The 20,197-nt window shown below is 35.2% G+C and overlaps 3 protein-coding genes across 9 annotated transcripts; 2 read left to right on the top strand and 1 right to left on the bottom strand.

Annotated features, from left to right (window-relative positions):
- The first annotated feature begins 1,739 nt into the window (after positions 1-1,739).
- On the top strand, positions 1,740-4,193 carry LOC9317323 (AUGMIN subunit 2). The gene is made up of 6 exons (XM_002881210.2): positions 1,740-1,974; positions 2,279-2,404; positions 2,562-2,666; positions 2,949-3,017; positions 3,168-3,281; positions 3,666-4,193. The coding sequence occupies exons 1-6, from the start codon at positions 1,852-1,854 to the stop codon at positions 4,002-4,004; spliced, it is 876 nt and encodes a 291-aa protein (XP_002881256.1). The 5' UTR covers positions 1,740-1,851; the 3' UTR covers positions 4,005-4,193.
- Positions 4,194-6,501: 2,308 nt separating this feature from the next.
- Positions 6,502-12,785, top strand: LOC9315494. 6 transcript variants are annotated; one of them, XM_021028197.1, is made up of 12 exons: positions 6,502-6,737; positions 7,213-7,307; positions 7,530-7,577; positions 8,978-9,101; positions 9,718-9,856; positions 9,941-10,273; positions 10,355-10,502; positions 10,664-11,629; positions 11,724-11,962; positions 12,053-12,126; positions 12,220-12,328; positions 12,427-12,785. In XM_021028197.1, exons 4-12 carry the CDS (start codon positions 9,046-9,048, stop codon positions 12,460-12,462), a joined length of 2,100 nt encoding a protein of 699 aa, XP_020883856.1. In that variant the 5' UTR covers positions 6,502-6,737; positions 7,213-7,307; positions 7,530-7,577; positions 8,978-9,045; the 3' UTR covers positions 12,463-12,785. The 6 variants fall into 6 exon arrangements, with proteins under 6 accessions (XP_020883856.1, XP_020883857.1, XP_020883859.1 ...); XM_021028198.1 differs by having other exon boundaries at positions 7,523-7,577; XM_021028200.1 differs by lacking the exon at positions 7,213-7,307.
- Positions 12,786-13,657: 872 nt separating this feature from the next.
- On the bottom strand, positions 13,658-17,030 carry LOC9315493 (probable tyrosine-protein phosphatase At1g05000). 2 transcript variants are annotated; one of them, XM_021028203.1, is made up of 6 exons: positions 16,441-17,030; positions 16,235-16,334; positions 15,954-16,049; positions 14,284-14,341; positions 14,141-14,184; positions 13,658-14,059 (listed from the first exon to the last, which is right to left on the bottom strand). In XM_021028203.1, exons 1-6 carry the CDS (start codon positions 16,719-16,721, stop codon positions 13,874-13,876), a joined length of 765 nt encoding a protein of 254 aa, XP_020883862.1. In that variant the 5' UTR covers positions 16,722-17,030; the 3' UTR covers positions 13,658-13,873. The 2 variants fall into 2 exon arrangements, with proteins under 2 accessions (XP_020883862.1, XP_020883863.1); XM_021028204.1 differs by having other exon boundaries at positions 13,897-14,054; positions 16,441-16,940.
- Between the last annotated feature and the right edge of the window lie 3,167 nt (positions 17,031-20,197).

Here is a 20,197-nt window from a genome sequence, read left to right as displayed (position 1 = left end):
CCAAAAAGCTAAGTATAGTTTCAAATGTGTTAGATCAGATGGCTACAAATGCGGAAAAAAAAAAAAAAAAATCTCGACGACCTTACTTTGATCCACCTACACATTACCGACCATGCCCTTTCTTACTCAGCAGTTAGTTGCTGGTTTATATGAATAAGTTGTGTCATGCATGTTGGTTTAACCAAAGCTTTTTTTGAGTTTTCCTAGTCTTCCTCTTCTTAAGATTTGGAGTTAGATTTTCTTCGATTCTGTTTTCTTTCATTAGTAAATAGAAAGGAGTGAATGTACAAGATACCAGTTTAAGAGTCCCAAGAGCAAAAATTTTGAATTGTTCTCCAGTAGACAGACAAAAGAAGGTTAATTTTCAAAGATAATAGCTAGCTTGAGTCGCAAGAGCGATATTTTTCCAAATATTCATCATGTAATTAGTAGAAAAAGATGATCGTTTCCTATCAGCTTGAGTCACAAACAATTTATAACTGAATTAATTTTTTTAAAAGTAAATAAAACGTCTCTTAGTTTTGATAATTCAGTCGTTAAATCTCACTCTTATAAAGTTTTTAACTATATGAATTTAATTATTCGCCATCTGGTGTGGTTCGTGCAACCCGCTCAATTAACTCCGAATCTATGGAATTAATAATGTTGTCGTTGGTGATTCCCATCATCTTCCAAAGAAAAAAAACTCAATTCTTTTCAAATGATTGAGCACATCACCGACGAACTCGAGCTCCAAAGAAGTTACACTATTTCACCTTACTACGATACTAGTATTAAAAAACAAACTTTTAAGTAGATCAATTATCTTTATTACTTTTCTCTGAGAAAGAAATGAGAAGATAGGAACTTTTTATTAGATCGAAATATCAAATATGTATTTTGCTTTCTAGACGTTAAAATTTTCATAAATCTCCCACCGACGGTCTCACATTTTTTCGACTTTATTCAGAATTCAGATTTAATAAACGTGCCAGAAGCTTATGAGAGGAATCTCTTAAATAAAAAAAGATTCAAGCTTTATTAATTTAGAAATAAGCTAAGAATTTAGATAGCTCATGATTTCTTTATCAAAAACAAAAACTTAAGTAGCTCATACAAAACTTTATTGTGTAAATAAGAAACTAAAAAGGGAAAGAGTAATTAGAAAACACCAAGCTTAGTAAATTTTTGATATAAAAGGTTGAGAACGAGAGTTTCTCCAAATGACAACTCTCAAAATTACCATATATTGATGTTCTAAACACAAATTTATTTGAATCTCTACTGGCTAAAACCTTAGTTACATGGGCTCATAAGACTCTATCTTAAGCTTACTGTTCGAGTTGTTGTAAACCGTGTACGTTCCTCTCCTTCTCGAGATTTCCTATTCGCATTGAAAGTTTGAAACTATCACCCATGAACCACGCACGCACCATCTCTCTGAGACTCTGACTCTGAGTATACATATAAAAGATCAATATTTTTAACAAATTATCTTTGATCCACAACATGAATTCTATAAAAACAAATTGGTAATGAATATATTGGTCTTATGTCTCTTATACTTTTATAAATTATTGTTTTAGGCTTCATCTCATTTCAATGTAAAATTTATACAAAACAAATGTTACCCTAATTTTTGATATGTCATTGTAAAATAATTTTGTTGAATAACGAAAAAATTAGGGTAACATTTGTTTTGTATAAATTTTACAGTTTAGCTGAGTATAGCATAAGGTTTATTGAAGTTTATTGAAGTTAAAAAAAAAAAAGGTTTATTATAGCATAGCATAAGGATTTGTTTTTGAATTTGGTTATTAACATTATGGATCCGCCACCGTCGATTTAATCTCCGGGAAGCTTTGTGGAAAGATGTCGATGGGAAGCGACACGACGTGGGTTGGGAAGAAACCGATCAGGCGCATCGGCGGATTGTCTGATGCTCTCTCTATCGCCTCCGATCTTGGTTTCGCCGTCGCTCCTCCTCCGTCGCATGTAACTTAATCGAAATTTCGTCTCCGGTTTAGCTCAAGGTTTTGCTATTAGGAAAATGCGTATGAGATCTGTAATTTGAAGGAGATTATGTTTCTGAGGAGTGGGGAATTTTAGCTGCTTGTGAGTTTTGCGACCATATGTTTTGATTAGATCTCTGATCTCTTGGCTTTAATATATTGAATCTGAGAATTTTGCTTGAATTAGAGAAGACTTATGGTTATTTATCTGTTTAATTAGCTACATTTTGTGAGAATTCGTATTCATATTGAATCGAGATTATGAGCTCAATCATTTTCCAATGTAGGAAGAATTACAAAGCTTGGCGACTTCGAATGGCGAAAAAGGTGACGATTTGATTAGGGTTTTGAGAGAGTTATCTGCTGTTCAAAGGAAAATTGCAGACTTGCAGGTCGAGCTTCAAGGGAGGAAGGTATCTTTTTCAGGGTTTTGTTTCTCTTTCAAAGTGAAAAATAAGATATGAATCATAGTATTTGCATTGCCTGAAGCTGTATGATAACTTATTGGTATATCTGTTACAATTTTTGTTTAATGCTTTGTATATAACTTCTTTTGTTGGCGAATTTGAGGATGATAAAAATGTGGCGCATTTGACTCATGTGAGTGAAATGCAAAAGAAAATCGAGACTTTGTCAAGGATTACTCAGATATTGAAAGATGTTATACAAAACAAGGTAGATAATTTCTCCTTTTTACTTGCCTCTAACACTCATTTTTTTCTTTTCTTTCTGGATTATGGTTTATGTATCTTTCGAGTTTGTTTATCTATCTTTTCTGCCTTAAAGCCATATCCCTCTTATTCAGTACCTACTCTATCGTTCTGAAAATTGAGAAACTTGCGTAGGATGTTTTGGAAACATTTGCTTCTGAGGACGTCTTAAGACTGCCTTATCTTTGATTCAGTTCGTGAACCACTTGTTGAAGTCTATTATTTCACTTTTCTGTTTATATAACAGGATCGCATCATTGCTCGTCTCCAACAACCTTATTCGCTAGATTGCATTCCAGTTGAAGCAGAATATCAGGTGATTCATGCCATTTGATACTTTTTGCAACTTTGTGGACCAACTAAACCGTATTGCTCTAGTTATCCTAAACTTGATTATTATCTGAAGTTGCACAACTGGAAAACGAAGATGCTATGTCTAATGGCTTTGTTCTGCTTTGTTTTTCAGAAACAATTCTCAGAGTTGCTAATGAAAGCCGCCAGTGATTATGGTGCCTTAACAGCATCCGTGTCTGATTTTCAGTGGAGCCAAAACTTTAAAGAACCTCCTTCAGTCTGGGGGGTATGATTTCATCTCTTTTACATGCATCTTGGTTTTTTTTTCCATTAACATCTTTCAGACATAACTCCACATGTTTAGTTGCATACATTGGATTACTCATCTCTGTTCGAATCTAATACATTGTTCATAGCGTAAGAAGAAAGCACTGTACTGGGTTACACTATGTCATGCTATGGCGTAAACTGTATATTGCTCATAGAATACATTGCAGAAGGATCAGTTGTGTCATCATGGCCTTGAATTAGAATTCTATGTTTTTAAACTCTTTGTATCAAGAGAGAAAGAGATTGCTACTTTTATGTAATGTGTTGCAAAACAGTTGATTTTGGTTTTACAACTTACAATCTCAATCTCTTTACCTTTTGTTTTCCCCAAAAATCATAGGAAATGCTGCGTCCAATACCTGTGGCACTAGCGTCATGCACAAGATTCTTTGAGGCAATGTCTGCGATGAGAGAATCATTCGCGACTCTTCAAGACATTCGAGTTGGCAACTCTGCAGTTTCTTTACCAACAACACCAGGAGGTAACGAAATGACACATAGGGACTCAGATTGTGTGACTCCACCTCAAGGGAGAATAGAGTCAAGCTTCGACGACTTAGCTGTTCATAACACAAGGAGACAAAACAATGATAAAAATGAAGAAGAAGAAGAAGATGGTAATAACAATTCGAACAGGAGACTATCTTGGCCTCCTTCTGTAAAAAAGAGTAGCGTTTAAACAGTGGCTTTTGTTGTTTGCTTGAGCTTTTTAATATCGATCGTGTTTTGTTTTATCAGCATTAGTGTCCTTTATAGATTTTCTTATTTCTATTTGAAATCTTTGAGTGAAACTTAAAGAGTATATATTTTGTAACACTGGTTTTGATGGTCCATATGGCTATCATGCAAAATTAAAATATTTCATAGATGTGGGAATTGTTTTAGTCGAGAAATCTAAAGATATTTAAAGATAAGTCTAAAAAAAAAAAGATTAGCTTAAATTCATAGGCACAATCGTTGCACTTAATAACTCCTATGGTCTAGATATTGTAGTATGTAGAGGGTGGCTCTGAGACGGATCCGGATATCCGGCAAAATTGGGTGTATCCGGATCCGGATCCGTATCCGGCGGATCCAACGTTTTAATATCCGGATCCGGATCCGGATTCGGCTACCCCGGATATCTGAGTTTTGGGTATCCGTGTAAAAACCCGGTTATCCGCGGATATCCGGATCCGGTCTGAACTTCTTTCAATGTCGACGAAACCCTAGATTGAGCCATCGTTGAAGAGAATCGTCCAGCTTTCGGCCAAGACTCGCCCTAGATCTCGTCATCTCGCTCTAGATCTCGTCATCTCGCTCTGAATTTGGCCAGATTCAAAAATCTGATGAAGCATGGACCATAGCGAAATCCATCGAAGAAGAGGCTTATGGCGTCGCATCGAGTGCTATGGGATCGAACATATCTGCTGTTTATATTGGAAGATGAAGCGGAGAGGAGACGTGACGGTAGTTGCTTAGCTGATTCGTCGGAGAAGACAAAGCAGATAGAAAATAAGGCAGAGAGGTGGTGGTGGCTGGCTTTTCTTTTTTTTTGGGAAAAAGAAATCAAAGAAGCTAAACCTAATTTTTGACATAATCTGAATTTTTTTAAGCATCATACGTATTGGGCCAAGTCAAACATTAAGCCCAAGTTGAGATTATTATTTTTTACCATAATGTTGTACATATTAGACCATAATCAGACTTTAAGCCCAGGTAAAAAATTAAGCCCTGTATATATGCGGGATAACGGATATCCGTTGCTATATTTTAATGTTATCCGGATCCGGATCCGCCCGGATCCAAAAAATCAAGATCCGGATTCGGATCCGCACACCCGGATATCCGGTTTTTCGGATCGGATCCCGGATCCGGATTCGGATATCTGGCGGATCCGGATATTTAATCCCAGCCCTATTAGAGGGTAGACCATGAATTTAAGACAACTTTAATTGAGAACCGCTGTGCCTAATCATAATTTAGCAACCTAGTTACATAGCCCGGTCTGGTCTTAAGAGTAGTTTGTGTATTTAGGAAAACTTCAAAGTCAATTATTAATATTGTTATCAAAATCATAGAGGCAAGTATTAACTACCGGTTCTTTGTTTTTTTTTGTTTGGTAGCAACAACATCTAGACTAAAAACTCAGAACAAATTATAGAATCTTTATTGCAACACACATTTTTTGTTGTTGTTATATGGTATAATGCAGGTAACGTGAAAAATTGCAATAATGCATCCATCATATGTAGGTTTATATAGATTAATTGAGAGACATCACTTGCGTTGGTTTCTCAATAATTACGTAGATCATAAAGCGGCGTTAAGGACCCACCCACGAGCTCCTCTCTGGGTCTATCTATATTTCCGTGGTTTTTGTATTCGAAACAGAATCGATCACATACGTCCAAATTTTGATTTGGTCTTGGCCCACTTCTTGTCCTCACGCGCCCGAACGCGTGTCCTTTAAAATAACTTTCATAAAACCCAAATATCAGACCAACCCTCTGGTTTATTCGGTTTAGCGGTTTATACTTGGTCAAAAGCATATGCCATTAGACATTTTCCAGAAACAAAAAAATCTTTTTGTTTTTTTTTTACATTACTTTTCTTCCCATTCAATTCTCAATTTTCGATAATATATTATTTCTGAGATACGTGCAACTAAATTAAACGAATAAATTATCTGCAAGCAATTTATGTACCGACGTAGGCGATAGATATTCGTGTTTCTCTCGACTTTAAATGTCGATGATACACTTTTCAAAGCACTACTTAAATGTCATTTTATTGTCCATGCGTCAAATTCCCCACTCTCGACACCTATTTTCATGTCTTTAATTCTCGATTTATTGCTTCACTAAAATCTTATTTTTATTGTCCACAATTTATTTATTTCTTATTCCATTTATGTAAAGACATTTGACAATAATACATAGAGTCAATAGAATCGCATCTAGAAAACATATTCTATACGACAAAAAGATTCATGTATCTAAATCTAACAGTTTCGCATATATTTTCACTACAAGAAACACGCCGGTTAACGTCGGTATATTGATGTCAATTAGTAAACCGACGTTAAACTTTCAATTAGAGAAGTATTTTGCGTTACTTAAGAAACCGACTTAATCGTTTGCGTCACTTATTAATACTTCGATTTTTTTTTCATTTATCTAGAAACTAATACAACCAATAACATCCCCTAATTGTTTCCAGTAACAAAACTTTCCGATCGCTTATGATCTCTTCCATTTACGAGCTTCTATATCTAAGCTTATCGTCGTTGTGGTGGAGTTCTGATTCTTTGATTTCAATATCCATTTGGATTCAAGCTCAGAGGCGGAGTAGCAGATCCAAAATCGATGATCTCTGTAACCAGATCGAGACGAAACGAGAGCATCGAAGCTCGTCGAAACCACCAAATCAGGTATTGATTCTAACTTGGAACATGACCGGAGATATTCGCCGTTAGGTTATCGGACATTGACTTATGATAATGGAGAATCATGATAGTTTGCTGCGGAAAATTGAAATGTCAGTGCTTGAAATCATCGATCCTTTTAAGAGAAAATTGGTTGCTCGATTCCAATGTCAGTGATTGAGTTTCGAAGTAGATGCTCTCAATTGGTATAGAGGAACTTCCCATAGATGAATTCACGGATTGACCTGAGTTTAAGAGATGATTTAATTTGTTCAATCTGCACAGACAATGTGGATCTAGAGTAAGGAGTTGATTCTAGCCAAGACTGATTCGAGTCTTTGTGTTCTACTACCTCAATAAGTTGAGAGTATATTCTTTGAGGATCTTGAAGAAGCATATGGACTTGTTCCAATGAATCATTGAATCGATTATAGTCACAATCTGGTCTTGTTTTGATTGATTTATCATCTGGTTTTGGCAGTGATATGTTTTGTTTGCTCATTAAGAAAAGCAACGACACATTTTACACTTCACAGAGGTAGATGAATTGGCAGTAGTTGGGACAAACTACAATAGGTATGAATAACAGCAAATTGCATAATGTTTGATAATGATGCTGAGATATGAGTTTAAGACTGTTTTTAAGTCTGATAAGTCTGATACTGAGATATGAGTTTAATCCGGTGTTTTAGTGATTAAACTGGTTCTGATTTCTTTTCTTTTTTTCTTTTTTTTTCCCAAATCTGAGTCAAAGCCTCAAAGGATTTCTTCTCTGTTTCTTCTTTCTTGAGGTTTCAGGCTTTTCACGCAGTGGAGACAAACGCATTACGGTAATCAATGGCAGAGGTCAGTTCAATTGTCTTCTTATTTCTGTCTTTGTTTCTTTTCTTTGCCTGGAATTCTTCTCTGTTATGTTGTATTTGGAGATTTTTCATTAGGAGTTCTGAATTTTCGGAGCCAATGTCAGTTTCTAGATTGAAATCGATCTCAAAACACAAAGCCCAGATCGAATTATATGCTAAATGTTCCAACCTTGCATAAACGATTATGTGTTGGTGACAATGAAAACAAGTGTAAGTAAGTCAAAATTTACGAAGAAAATAATAGTCTATGTCCGAAAGGAGTCATTTATGAAGATTGTGTTTGTATTACAGATCAATGCAAATTCTGCTTGATTTCGGTAATGAGTCGACAATCAAATGAAATATGCTTGAAATTGGAAACAGAACCAAAACCATTATGTGTTCATAAATTTACGTCATCCCTTGTTAAGTCATTTTCAAAACCGACGTTATATTATTAGAGTCACTCTGATACCGACGTTAAAGCATTTTAAAACTGACGTCAAAACCCTTCTTTTTTGTAGTGTTTGATAATCATGCAAAATTTTATTCATTACCGATATTTACAATTCTTCATGATGCGATAAAATAAATACCATTTATTGCTCATTTAATAAAGATCCATTATTATTATGCGGCTTATCTGAGAGAAAACAAATATTAAAGGACCATTATGTAAATTAAAGAAAATAGAAAACTACACGCGCTTGCCAAAGAAGGACCTTATCCCACGCGTTTATATATCTTCCATAAGCTTCTCTTCTTCGTCTCTCTCTCTCTTCAACGTGCTCCGGTGAATGAAGATTAAAAACCGACGAGACCCTGGCGCCATAACAACAATCTCCATTCTCCGTCTTCCTCGGCTTCCAAATTTACCATTTTACCCTTCTCTTTCCCTGAGACTTCTTTTTTGGAAATATTCTTCTCTTCTTCTTCCATTCCAAGTAAACCCAAATTCTCTCTCTCTCTCTCTCTCTCTCTCAAATTTCAAATTCCGTATTTCTTGATTCTCTGGTGATAAACCTAAACCTCTGGTTTTGATTTGCGGTTGTCGTTGTTTGCTACATTAATGGTGGTTTTGATTTTTCTCTGATCCGTTTTTCGCCGTGTGGTTTCAATTTCTCCGGCTGTTTTTGTTCGCCGGCGCTCGGTAGATTCGATTCTATACGATTTGAGTTTTCTATTTTTTTTTCCTTCCTTAGGTTTAAGAGTTTCCTTTTCTATTAAGTTAACAAAATTTTACCAACTACCATTAAATTTTAGAAACCTCAACGGCAATAGCTTCATCAACTCTTTCTCTCAAAGCGAAGCTCTTGTGTAATTTCTGTGGAACATTCGGATGTATTTGTTGTCGAGTATGATAATGACGAATAATCTGGAGTTATGTCTTTCGATTTGTTTCAGTGATTTTGAGCGATTTTGAGGTCAATTCGACGTTTAATTGGAAATTAGAGTGCAATATTGGGATTTAGATGGGGATTGGTGATGAATCTAAATGTGTTTTCCCCTTAACGAGTCTCCAGATCGGGTAATTATCTCTCTTCCACTTTTTTTTTTTTTTTTTAATGTTATGATTCAGAGCCAGGATCAATGATTCTGCAGGTATTTATTGTCTATGAATATGGAATTATGTGACCTGTTTAGAAGTACAATATACTAATATATAAGTCTTGTTTCAGTTCTTGTTGAACCTTTAATGGAAAATATGTTGTCCTTCCAGACAAAACAAGATCTCTTTTGGTTTTGACAATTTATATCTATATTCTGCAATTAAAGCATTTTTTTTTTCTTTTCATTATCTTGAATTCAAATGGAATCGAATACCTTTAGAATTCTGATTCCGGGCTTTATATTCCTTTCCTGAATCTGAAGTTGTATCAGTTCTTGGTGTTAATGTCTTACACATCTCCATGTGATTTGAAATATAGTTGAAGCTATTTGTTCTAGCAATTCTCTTGTCCAGTTTCATGAAATTCTCTTCTACGTCTGTGATAGTTTTAAATCTCATTCGTGTTGGTTTCTTTTTCTATGCAGAGCTCTAAATCTGATGATACTTGCGTGTTTGTTTTAAAGAGTTTACTACATTGTCACATTTTATTTGCTTGATGTTCTCTGCTTAACCTTTGTTTTATGGTTGGTTTCAGAGACTTGCAATCGTATCTTTCTGATCTCAGTATTTTCCTGGGAAATAAAAGTAAAAAGATTTACATATTGGTGGACAACCGGCCATGGTTGAATCCTGGAACCAAATCTGCTCATTTCTGGCAATTAATGGTTACAAAGGTTGTAAAAGCTGCTTCAAGTATATTTCTCTTTGTTGTTCATGTATAAAATATAGTGAAGTGACCCATCTATCTTTGTTTGCAGTCCAGACTCTCTCCTTTCGCAAACACGAAAGTTCGAGGGGAGAAGAAAAATCAGAAGCAGGAGGGGGAGAAGAAAAAGTCGAAGCCGAAGGAGGAGAAAAAGCCTAAAGAGGCTTGTTCTCAGCCCCAGCCGGACGATAAAAAAATGAAGAAGCTTAAGAAATGGTTCTCAGTGATAGATGCGACAACATTTTCGAAGAAGAAATTACCTGCAAAGAAACTGCAAAGCTCTTTGTATCTAAACAAGCAACTGCACAAGACCTTGTATGGTTTCATCGTGTTTGAAATTGAATGGGCTAATGTGAGGGGTATCAACTACTTAAATGAGCTACAGGTACTCCTTGCAACTCTCCATTGTTTTGGTCTGACATTGTACGTTATTCTTGTTTTTTACTTGATCTATATCTTTATGCAGACAGACACATCTCTTGCTATAGAAGCTAAGTTGATGCGAAGGTGGGAGTTTGAGAGTATCGATCAAGCTGTAAAAAGCATGTCTCAGTGGTTCTCGGGATCAAAAGCTGAAAAGTCTTTCTTGAGGGAATATCTCGACTCGACTATAGGTATTATAGTATCATAAAGAACATCTGCTCTGATTTTGCTTTGAAATTCCTTTCTTCAGGCAAATTTGCTTTAGTTGGTGATACATCTTATTGCATCCTTAAACGTTGCACCTTTATGGGCTTCTAGCTTAAATAAGCTTATAGTATCGTAACTCTTGCAGGAGAGGTTTTTCATGACGCTGAAATGGAATTCTCAAAAACTTCTCCCTTTGATGATGATGACAACCTCAGCAGCGACAATCGTTCTGTTGAAAATGACTCTCCTTGCTGCGCCAGAAGTGTCTTCAACGTTAATCATGCTGCTGTAGATTATGATGAAAACGAGCCTCACACACCGCCTCTGACTGGACCATACAAGAGAAGAAGAGTAACTAAGGCAATCAGCACCGGAGTTGAAGTTGACTATATGGAGGAAACACCCAAAAGGAAAGATAACTCGGTAGACCACTGGGAAAGCCATGTACCTGATTGTGAGAATATCACTGAAGCAACGCAGTATAAGGATGTACTAGTTCTTGTTAAGTGTGGTGACCGTGATCTTCCTTTTAAATTGCGAGAGGTTATAATGGCTGACATACGCTTGCTTACTTTACTTGAAGCTGGTCTCCCGTCCTGGGTCTTGTTTCTGCAGTCTTATCCCGGTTTCTGTCATCTTTATCGACCCTGGATGTGCCTTCTCGCCAGAGCATTATATGTGATGATATCTGTCATCACTGTTGTGATTGGTTTTTATGACCTGTACAAAAATGTCCCCGTTCTGAAGGCTACTGCAGCTCGGTTATGTGGGCCACTCTTTGATTGGGTTGAAACATGGGACATGGTATCACGGATAAAGTACTTGGGAACGATGTTGTTTCTTCACAACTTCCAGAAAGCTGTCAAGTGGGCTCTGACTATGGCACGTGCTATGCAGTCATTTGTTTCTTTTTGCATAATGCCTCTGGTAAATCCTCTCTTAGAAGTTCTTGGTTTGCTCCTACCATTATGGAATTCGTTGGCGGAAACAGTGGCGAGCTTGGTTTCCGTGGTTTGGATTGTGATTGAATCTGGTTGCAATCTCGTTGGTGATGTGGTAGAGTTGGTGCTTTTGCCCATTTGGTTTATCGTCTCACTAGTTTGGAACCTCAGTAAGTAATCAAATGTTTGCTTGAGCTTTAATTTTCTTATCTTTTAAGTATATAATCATAATCCTGATCTTTTTTCTTCTTTTTGATGCTACAGCAAATACTGTTTTACTGCCTCTTTTCTGGATCATATGGGAAGTGGTATATGCACCGATCAGAGTGGTTGCTGCATTGGCCAACTGTTTAGCTGTTTCCTTTTCATACATATTCGATGTTATTGGAGATTTATGGAGGTATATGAGCAGTATACTTCAGCTTGCATCAGATTCTCAAGCAGCTGTGAAGACTTATGAAGTCTCCATGTGGCGTACTCTTTGGAACGACCTCTTTTCTCATGTCAGTAAACAATGTCAAGTACAATAGAAAAAATAGGAATCCTCGCAATTTCAATCATTACTAAATGTGTTTGTTTTGCTTCATTTTCAGGTATTTCGTGCTGTCAGGAGTATATTGAACGGTTTTGTGGCCTTCTTTGCTGCCTGTAACAGACATCGGCTTAGGTAGAGTGTTATCTCACTCACATTTACACTTTGTTTGCTATATGACCATTTCCGACATCTATTTTTTGGAATTGATCTGGTTTCTCTTTGCAGTACATATAATCACATACAAGAGTTAATCCAGAGAGTACATGGACGAACCACGAGATCAGAATCTATAGACTCAAGACATGGCATGTCTGCTAAGAACAATCAACGTACAGTAAGTTTTCTCTCAATTTCATCAATGTTTCTTCTCTTATCGGAATCAGTTTGGCTTACCTGCGTTTCCCACACCGGGTTTTGATCATTTTTACGCAGGGAGACGAAACGAGACGGAAATTGCACCTTGCATAGAAGTCAACACGAAAATCTTAATTCTTTTGATTTGTTTTCTTACCAGAGTATATGATAGGTTAGGGTATAGATAGATAGGTGCCAAGAAAGATTGTCCCAAATCAGCCAAATGATGTTGTATATATAGGAAAGAAAGCAATCACACACGCACTCTTCTTGCAAATCTCATAGTGTGTCTTCCTCAGAATTGGTAAGTTTTGGATATAACAACAAAATAAAAAAAATGAGAGAGAGAGCATTTTTATGATTTTGTAAAGAATGTAATTATAACTAATGTTATGGAAACGACTTTAGATAACATTGTTGAGTTGTTGATGACGAAACCCAGTGAACAATTGAACACACCAATGCACAGTCGATACAAGTGACTAGTGAGACATCAAAATTTTGGTTCACTTGCCAACGACATTTGGTAATTTAATTAGATCTGTAGAACTCGAGTTTGTTGTTTTCTGTAACTACCAAAAATACCCTTTTAATTATAATCAATTTAGTAAAAATATAACTAATTAAATCATCATTTTTAACAATATTTCAACGATTATGTTCCATTGAACTCGATTCTTTCCACGGTGTCAGTTACGTCACCGTGAGAGGGTTTCCTTCAGTCAACGAAGCTAATCGGAATTTTCTATACACAACGGACGACGAGATCGAACCGTTCGCTACAACGAGATTTCATCCTCGCCGTCGAATACCAGAAGCAATGACTGTGGTTTTTAAACATTGTGAGTATCACGGGATTGAAGAAGAAGCTGAACAGACTGGTGTCGTGACTCACGTTAACCTGATGTGGCCTGTCGGAAATGATGAGAAGAATGATTGGACTCGGATGTGACTCATCAAGGAGAGGTTTGGTCGACGTCGTATATGTGTCATCGGTTTACGATACCAGTTAGTCTTAATTTTCAGTTTAGTATGTATAGTGATAGCTTCGCATTATCATCATGATGAGTATACTAATCCTGCAGTTGGCTAAATAAATCTCGTAGTATTAAACTAAACTGTTGTTTTATTTTGTTGTCGTTAAACAGTTTATCTCGTTCGGATAAGTTAGTTATGTTTTGTATTGTCATGTTTTTCCAATTTAGTTTTCGGAACTAACGAAAATTCGCTTGTTGACAAACCTCAGAAGCTTCTGTTTATGTTTTTCTATATCTAATTATTTATCTAGCTAAATACACACTGACTCGAGGACATTATTAGTTTAGCTTACAAAAGAATCAAGAGAAAAGGAATATACTTCTTCTTCTTCCAATTAATTATTAATTATTGTTTTTATTTGATTCAGGAGAAAAAGAAAAGAAAACAAAAAACCAGTATGATAATTCCTCCTTTAATTTTGTTATTTAACTATGGAAAAAGGGGCTGACCGATTGATCAAATTAACCTTCTTTATTCCGTTTTCAATTTACCTATTGGAGCAAGAGAAAGACATTGGAATGTGCTTCAAGCCTGACACATCGAATGACTCCATGAACCTTTGATCCGAAACTCTAGCTTTAGCCGCTGCGAATCGCTGGTACTCATCGAATATCGATGTTATGCACCATTTCTGGAGTTTCCTCATGCATCCAACAAGACACCCGGTTCTGTGCTGCAATGATCATAACCATTGTGTTGAGTCAAAACAAAGAGAATGAAACTCGTGTAAGGAGATAATTACAATTTTACATACCTTGCCTCGTTTGCAATGAATCAAAAGTGGATGGTTCTTTTCATCTGAGGATTAAAAAGAAGATAACGAGATTAGAAGACATGTATAACCAAAACATATGATTTTCTCTTTACTTCTTTGTTTAGGGCTTCTATGATATTTACCGAGAAGGACTTTGAGTGCTTCACGGATTTTATGATCTAGGATATCTACTAATGGCTCCTGCAAAATTGAGGATCACATTATCAGTTCCTTGGTAAGTCTTTAGTAACACACAAGCCAGAAAAAAGATATCTAAATTATGATGAGACATTTCATGTGTCGGCTATATTCATTCTTAGAGATCGAAATTGATCAGAAAACTAGATTGGTTTTGGCTATTCCCTAGAGTACTGTAAAAGAGCTGTGGAGTATATTCTATCTTCCTGTTTTTAAAAAGTTAAGCACAGCAAAAATATAAACACAAGATCAAAGAGGGTCCATCAAAAGCAGCCAATAATGAAAATGATTTCATATGAAGACTAGAGACTAGAGAGTTGTCATACCCAACATAAAGAATCTTAGCCAATAAGCAGATTTAAACTAGAGAGACATAATAAAATTTATATGAATGTGGAATATCCAATACCCTTCTAGTCAAATCATTCTGAGAAAAGGAGAAAAGCTACTTTATTTCATGTTTAGTCTAAAAGCAAAATTGACAAACAATCATATGAAACAGAATTGACAACAAAAGGCTTAATATGTGTGACAGAGAACGATCACTACCACAACAGAAAATCAGCACAATTGTATACTTTCAGCCTTCTCTTTTCGAATATAAAGATGTGCTAGATCAAATCAAACTAGCCGCCCCATCACAAGTTGTACAAACTTGTTCAACTAAAAGTAAAATATTTCTTTCTTAATTATGGCTGCATTTAAATCTAAAAAGTTCCATATTATACACTTTGAGATCAAGATAACTAGTTCAAAACTCTACGTTAAGGTTATTCCCTCTCATACCAACAATTCCTCGAAACGAAAAGTCATTTTATCCAAACATGAGCGGATGAGCCACTAAAACATTAGCAAAATAGGTAGGTAGGTCTTACACAACAGTAACTGACATAACTTATATAACCATCTATCACTTAATTCCAGCTTGATTTATGTACTATACCTACCAGTTGATGTGTGGATACTTTTATCATTAACACATTGTCGACAAGTCACTATCTAGCTACAAAGTTTTCACCACCAAAACCCAAAAAAGCTACTTCAACTACAACTTGTACTACCACAAGAAACACTTTATTTTTCCTTTTCTAATTTAAGATTACATAAGATACCATTCATGCATCAAAGTGCACACACAACTAATATGAACCAAGAAAACAGTATCAACATAAACACAAAGGAAAGTAAAACTTTTGAGTAGTGGATCTGACAATACTTGTATGCAAGCAAGTTTTTTTGACGCAGCCCATTATCTAAATTTTATATATATGCAGTAAGAGGACCAAGTGGTATTAGTTGATGAATGGCAAGCAAACTAACAGTGGGACCATAGAGTCAATGGTAACGGACAGAGCCAAGAAAAGCATCCTTCAATAAAGCATTAAAGAATGGTGTACACTTTTCTTGGGCGGTCATATAAAAAAAAATATGGATAATTAGAATAATCTCTTAAAGGGTCAAGTCCAAGACAAAAAATCCATACATGAAATGCCATTCTTCTAATCTAAATCATAACACACCTAAGTAAACATAAAACTAGAGAGACATGCACAATTAGGCAACAATAAGCAATTCAAATTGTGATTAGAACTCCAAATAGTATTTTGATTAATACCGAAGTTTTCGAATTTCCATTTGTATAGGAACCCTCTTTCTGATGCTTAGAACTCCAAATATGCAACCAAACCTCGTTCTCTAACCCGGGGAGACACTGAAAATTCAAGATATGAACTTTCAATTGTAAGAATTCTTTCAGGTTTTGGCAACAACTTGAAGCCATAAAATCAGAATTACAGAACAAGTTAAGCCAGGGATCAAGCAATTCAGAAATGGACATTTATGAACAGAGAGTAGCAAAAAGTGAAAAAAAAAAAAAAAAAAAAAAATGACACACACCTTGGACTTGGAGCCTTCAATGCCAAACTGAAAAAGACTAATTCCATTGGATTTGAGGAACTGCATGTTGTTCTCAGGATATGGCTCTGGACACAAAGATCTTCACACATTTCCCATACACAAACAAAACACAAAAACCTAATTAAATCAAGTGTTCCAACGTTTTCAATATAAGAGTCAATTAATCAAAGTTCTTGAAAGCTTACATGATTGAGCGAAGGCCAAGAGTCTTGATGAAGGAGAAGTTCGCTATGTCCGGGAATCCAGACCGGAATATACCATTATCAACAATCGCAAAGTTCAACGGTGGAATCAGGTTAAGTTCTTCGCCGGAAACTTCTAGCAGTGGTGCAGCTGTAGCCGCCGCCGGCGGAGACACGTAGTTCCGGTCAACTTTAGCTACCTCGATGGTATGGAAAACCTCACCACCGTCTTGCTTCTCCTCCTCCTCCATAGTCATGTTCATCGTTTTCTCAATCAGTTTCATTCTTGAGCTAAGAAAGAATCTAAACGAGTTGGATTCTTGAATTTCTTGGAGTGTTGAATCAGAAGAGATCTTATCTTGTTTTTGTTTCTTGATAGGTTATGGAGAAGTAATGGAGATGGTCGTTATGAATCGACGACCTTGCTTTATATAGACACGCCATTGTAGAGAGAGAAACTTATGTTGTCGCTGTTGGACTTTTAGAGAGAAAGCAAAATTAAAAGAAAAAAGAACATTTGGAGGAGATGAACGATACTTGCGTTTTCAATGAATAATTCTTTATTAAATTAATGCAAAAAAAAATATCTTTGTTTTCGTCAGAATATATAATGCACAATCTAAATTCGATTTTCTGGAAAATGACAATATAAAAAATAACTCATAGTGAAAGTGAAAATACAGCTTTATTAAATTGAAGGACAGCCATGGTGGGGGATGAGGATCAACCTATGAAAATACAAATATAATAAGCTAACTCAGAAACCACAAATCTCCACCTCAAAAATAAAATTATTCAATGGTTATGAAAATATTTTTTTCACAAAGGATTGATTGTCGGCTGTTCCAGACAGAATGACAAATAATGTAGAACTAGTTTTGATGATGCAGATGTTGGAAGACTGACCCGTATTCTCCAATCAGCTAGACGAGATTGGTCTGTTTCGTGTTTCGTTTTTTTTCTTCTCACTTTTTAGTGTTTTTCGCTCTTGTAATGCTAAGGCAAATTCTAGCCCGTCATTCTAAAATTTTATTTTATAAAATTTCATTTGTAAACACTTATCCTCCAGATTGGACTACTAATTATGGAGGGACTTCTTAATCCATGTTTAGTTGATAAAAAAAATTATTCAATTGGTTTCAAATTAACTTATTAATTATAATTACTTATGATCATTTTTAGTTTCCGTGTATTACTAGTTTGGCTGATTTCTATATATATATTGTTACTATGAGTTTTTCTGATTAAATAATGTATATCCGTTATAAAAATAAAGATACATCAACATATACGTTGTTAACTTTTAATATAATTACCTCTTCCACATTTCTCAAAATAGCACTAATTATTTTGCTATTAATTATGTGTATATAGAAAATGTAATGATAGAAAATAACTGAAATTTCTAGTCTAGTGATTTGTATCAGCGTTGTTTTTTAAACATGCAAGTAAATGACTGTTAATATTCATAAAAAAAAATATGTGAACAAACAAATTATCATTAAACAAAAAATCTGAGAAGTAATCTCAAGCATTTGATGTGCTCCTACTATTTTTAGTAGTCCATCTATATATATTGTAGAACAACAAGACATATAAAAGAGTGTATGCCTGTATATATGGACTCTCATGAGCTCCGAACCAATACCTATGCTGCAAAGTGTTCAACAATAAATTTTTATCTAGGATTTTTTTCCGTCTAAACTTACATTAGATCTATTAACAAATTTTAACATTAGATCAATATTCTTGTGGCCATTTCTAACGGATCAAATATTATTCAAACTTTTGACATCTTGCTGCAACATTTTATATAAGTAAGCTAGTTTACCAAAAATAAATAAACTCCGCAACTAAAAGCTTTTCATGTTTGGTTCAAATCTCTGAACTAATATATGTGTTTCCACTGTAATGTTTGGATATAGTTGAGAACTTTTTTTTTTTAACCTTACTAATAATTTTATTAATAAACCTAAACCGGGAATAAAGGAGTGATTTACAAAATCAGCCAAAATCTGGTTTGACCGGTACAACCTACAAGCTATTGACGAAACCCTAAATAGTTTGAGGACTTATTAATGATCTATATATAGTCATTTGAGTCATTGTGTCATCCACGACACGTTATTTGTCTCTACAATCTTCACAACAATCAGAACATAAATGAAAGAATAAGCCAAAAACTCTAAAACAGTATAGAGATATATCTAGTAAATTACTAACCACAGAATCTTTTTTTTTTTTTAACCATAGAATCTTTTGCTGTCTACCATTTGAATTCTATCGTCGAAACCCTTGTTCAAAAAATCGCTAGGCGTTAGTCGGGCGCTCGAGCTGGGCCTAGCGCCTAGCCGAAAAATCGGAGATTAAACAGGGATTAATCGGGATTACTTTTTTATATTTTTTACTTATATATTGTATATATATGATTCGTATGGAAATCAAATCAAAAACGCAAGTTGGTCCAGTGGTTTTAAGGGCGGTACCTCTTATACGGGTGGGGAGTTCGAGTTGTTCCAGTGACATTTATGTCTATTTTGTTCATTTTACGTTTAATTGGTATTAAATTACCAAAATACCCTCATCTTCTACCTTTAGAAAATGAGAGATCTGCAACCTTAAATCTGCCGTTACTTGATTTTTTCCTCAGTTTTCATCATTTCTTTTTGTTTTCTTAGTGTTTCTTGCTAGATATGTTAGATCCATCAAGTATCTATCATTTTCAACCTTTAAAAGAACAAAAAAATCAAGTTTTTCAAGATTTCCGATTTTTGATCCGATTTTACCCTAATTCCGGCGGTCCCTTGCCGCCAAGCGACTAGTCGCCGCGTAATCGGCCGCCTTGGCCGCGTTTTTGAACAAGGGTCGAAACTCGTAAAAATCAAATAAAAAAATGTTTTTCTATTCTTTAGATTTACAGAATAAGAAACTGTACAACCTACTTATTGTATATTCTAAAATTGGTTCCTTCGGTGTATATTTAGAAGAGGCAAATATTAGTTCCTTCGTTTCCTTTTTTCAATATTAGTTCCTTCGTTTCCTTTTTTCTTGTTCATTTCTTTTATAAAAAAAAACGAGATAGAAAAGAAAAAAAATAAAATAAATATTTTTTTTTTGTCAATAGCTTAAATTAAACACTCAAAAGAGTTATTTCTGCGAAATGTTGTTTACATATGTGATATGAAACGGTTCAGTACGAATTTGTCGAACCAATTTATTTGCTTTTACATTTGCGCTACGAGGAATTAAAGATAAAGAAAACCTTGAAAATTCTTCTCTGTCACTTTGAAAGTCCTTTTTACTGAAAAAGCTGGTCATTCGGTTGGAGAAGACACCATCTTTACCAAATCTGAACAGTCTGTAAAGAAAGCTACATATTGGTTGTCAGCACCAATCATACACTTTATCGCCCAAAGAAGAGCTTCGATTTCTGTATGTAGAGAAAATAGACTTCTACGGATGTTGGTAGCTCTCATGGTTGGCATCTCTCTATTTGATGATGTACAATACCATCCCATTCCTGAAAAAGTATTGATTCTTTTCTATGATCCATCTATGAAACAACAAAATAAATAAATAAATAAATAAATACACTAATGGGGAAATTGAAAAGGTACATTCTGTGGAATATGCTTCAGATTTGGGAAAGGTTTTGGGTCCCGAGCTGAGCTGGGCTCCACCTACCGTAAAGAGCTTCTTTCTCTGTTAAGAATGTACAGTAAAACCCTAATTTTGTTTCAATTTTACTATCTCTTTTTGT

This window comes from Arabidopsis lyrata (assembly GCF_000004255.2).
Source record: "Arabidopsis lyrata subsp. lyrata unplaced genomic scaffold ARALYscaffold_4, whole genome shotgun sequence".
In the NCBI taxonomy this organism is placed as follows: domain Eukaryota; kingdom Viridiplantae; phylum Streptophyta; class Magnoliopsida; order Brassicales; family Brassicaceae; genus Arabidopsis; species Arabidopsis lyrata.
Note: the sequence above shows the minus strand (reverse complement) of the source record. Positions and strands in the feature narration are given on the sequence as shown.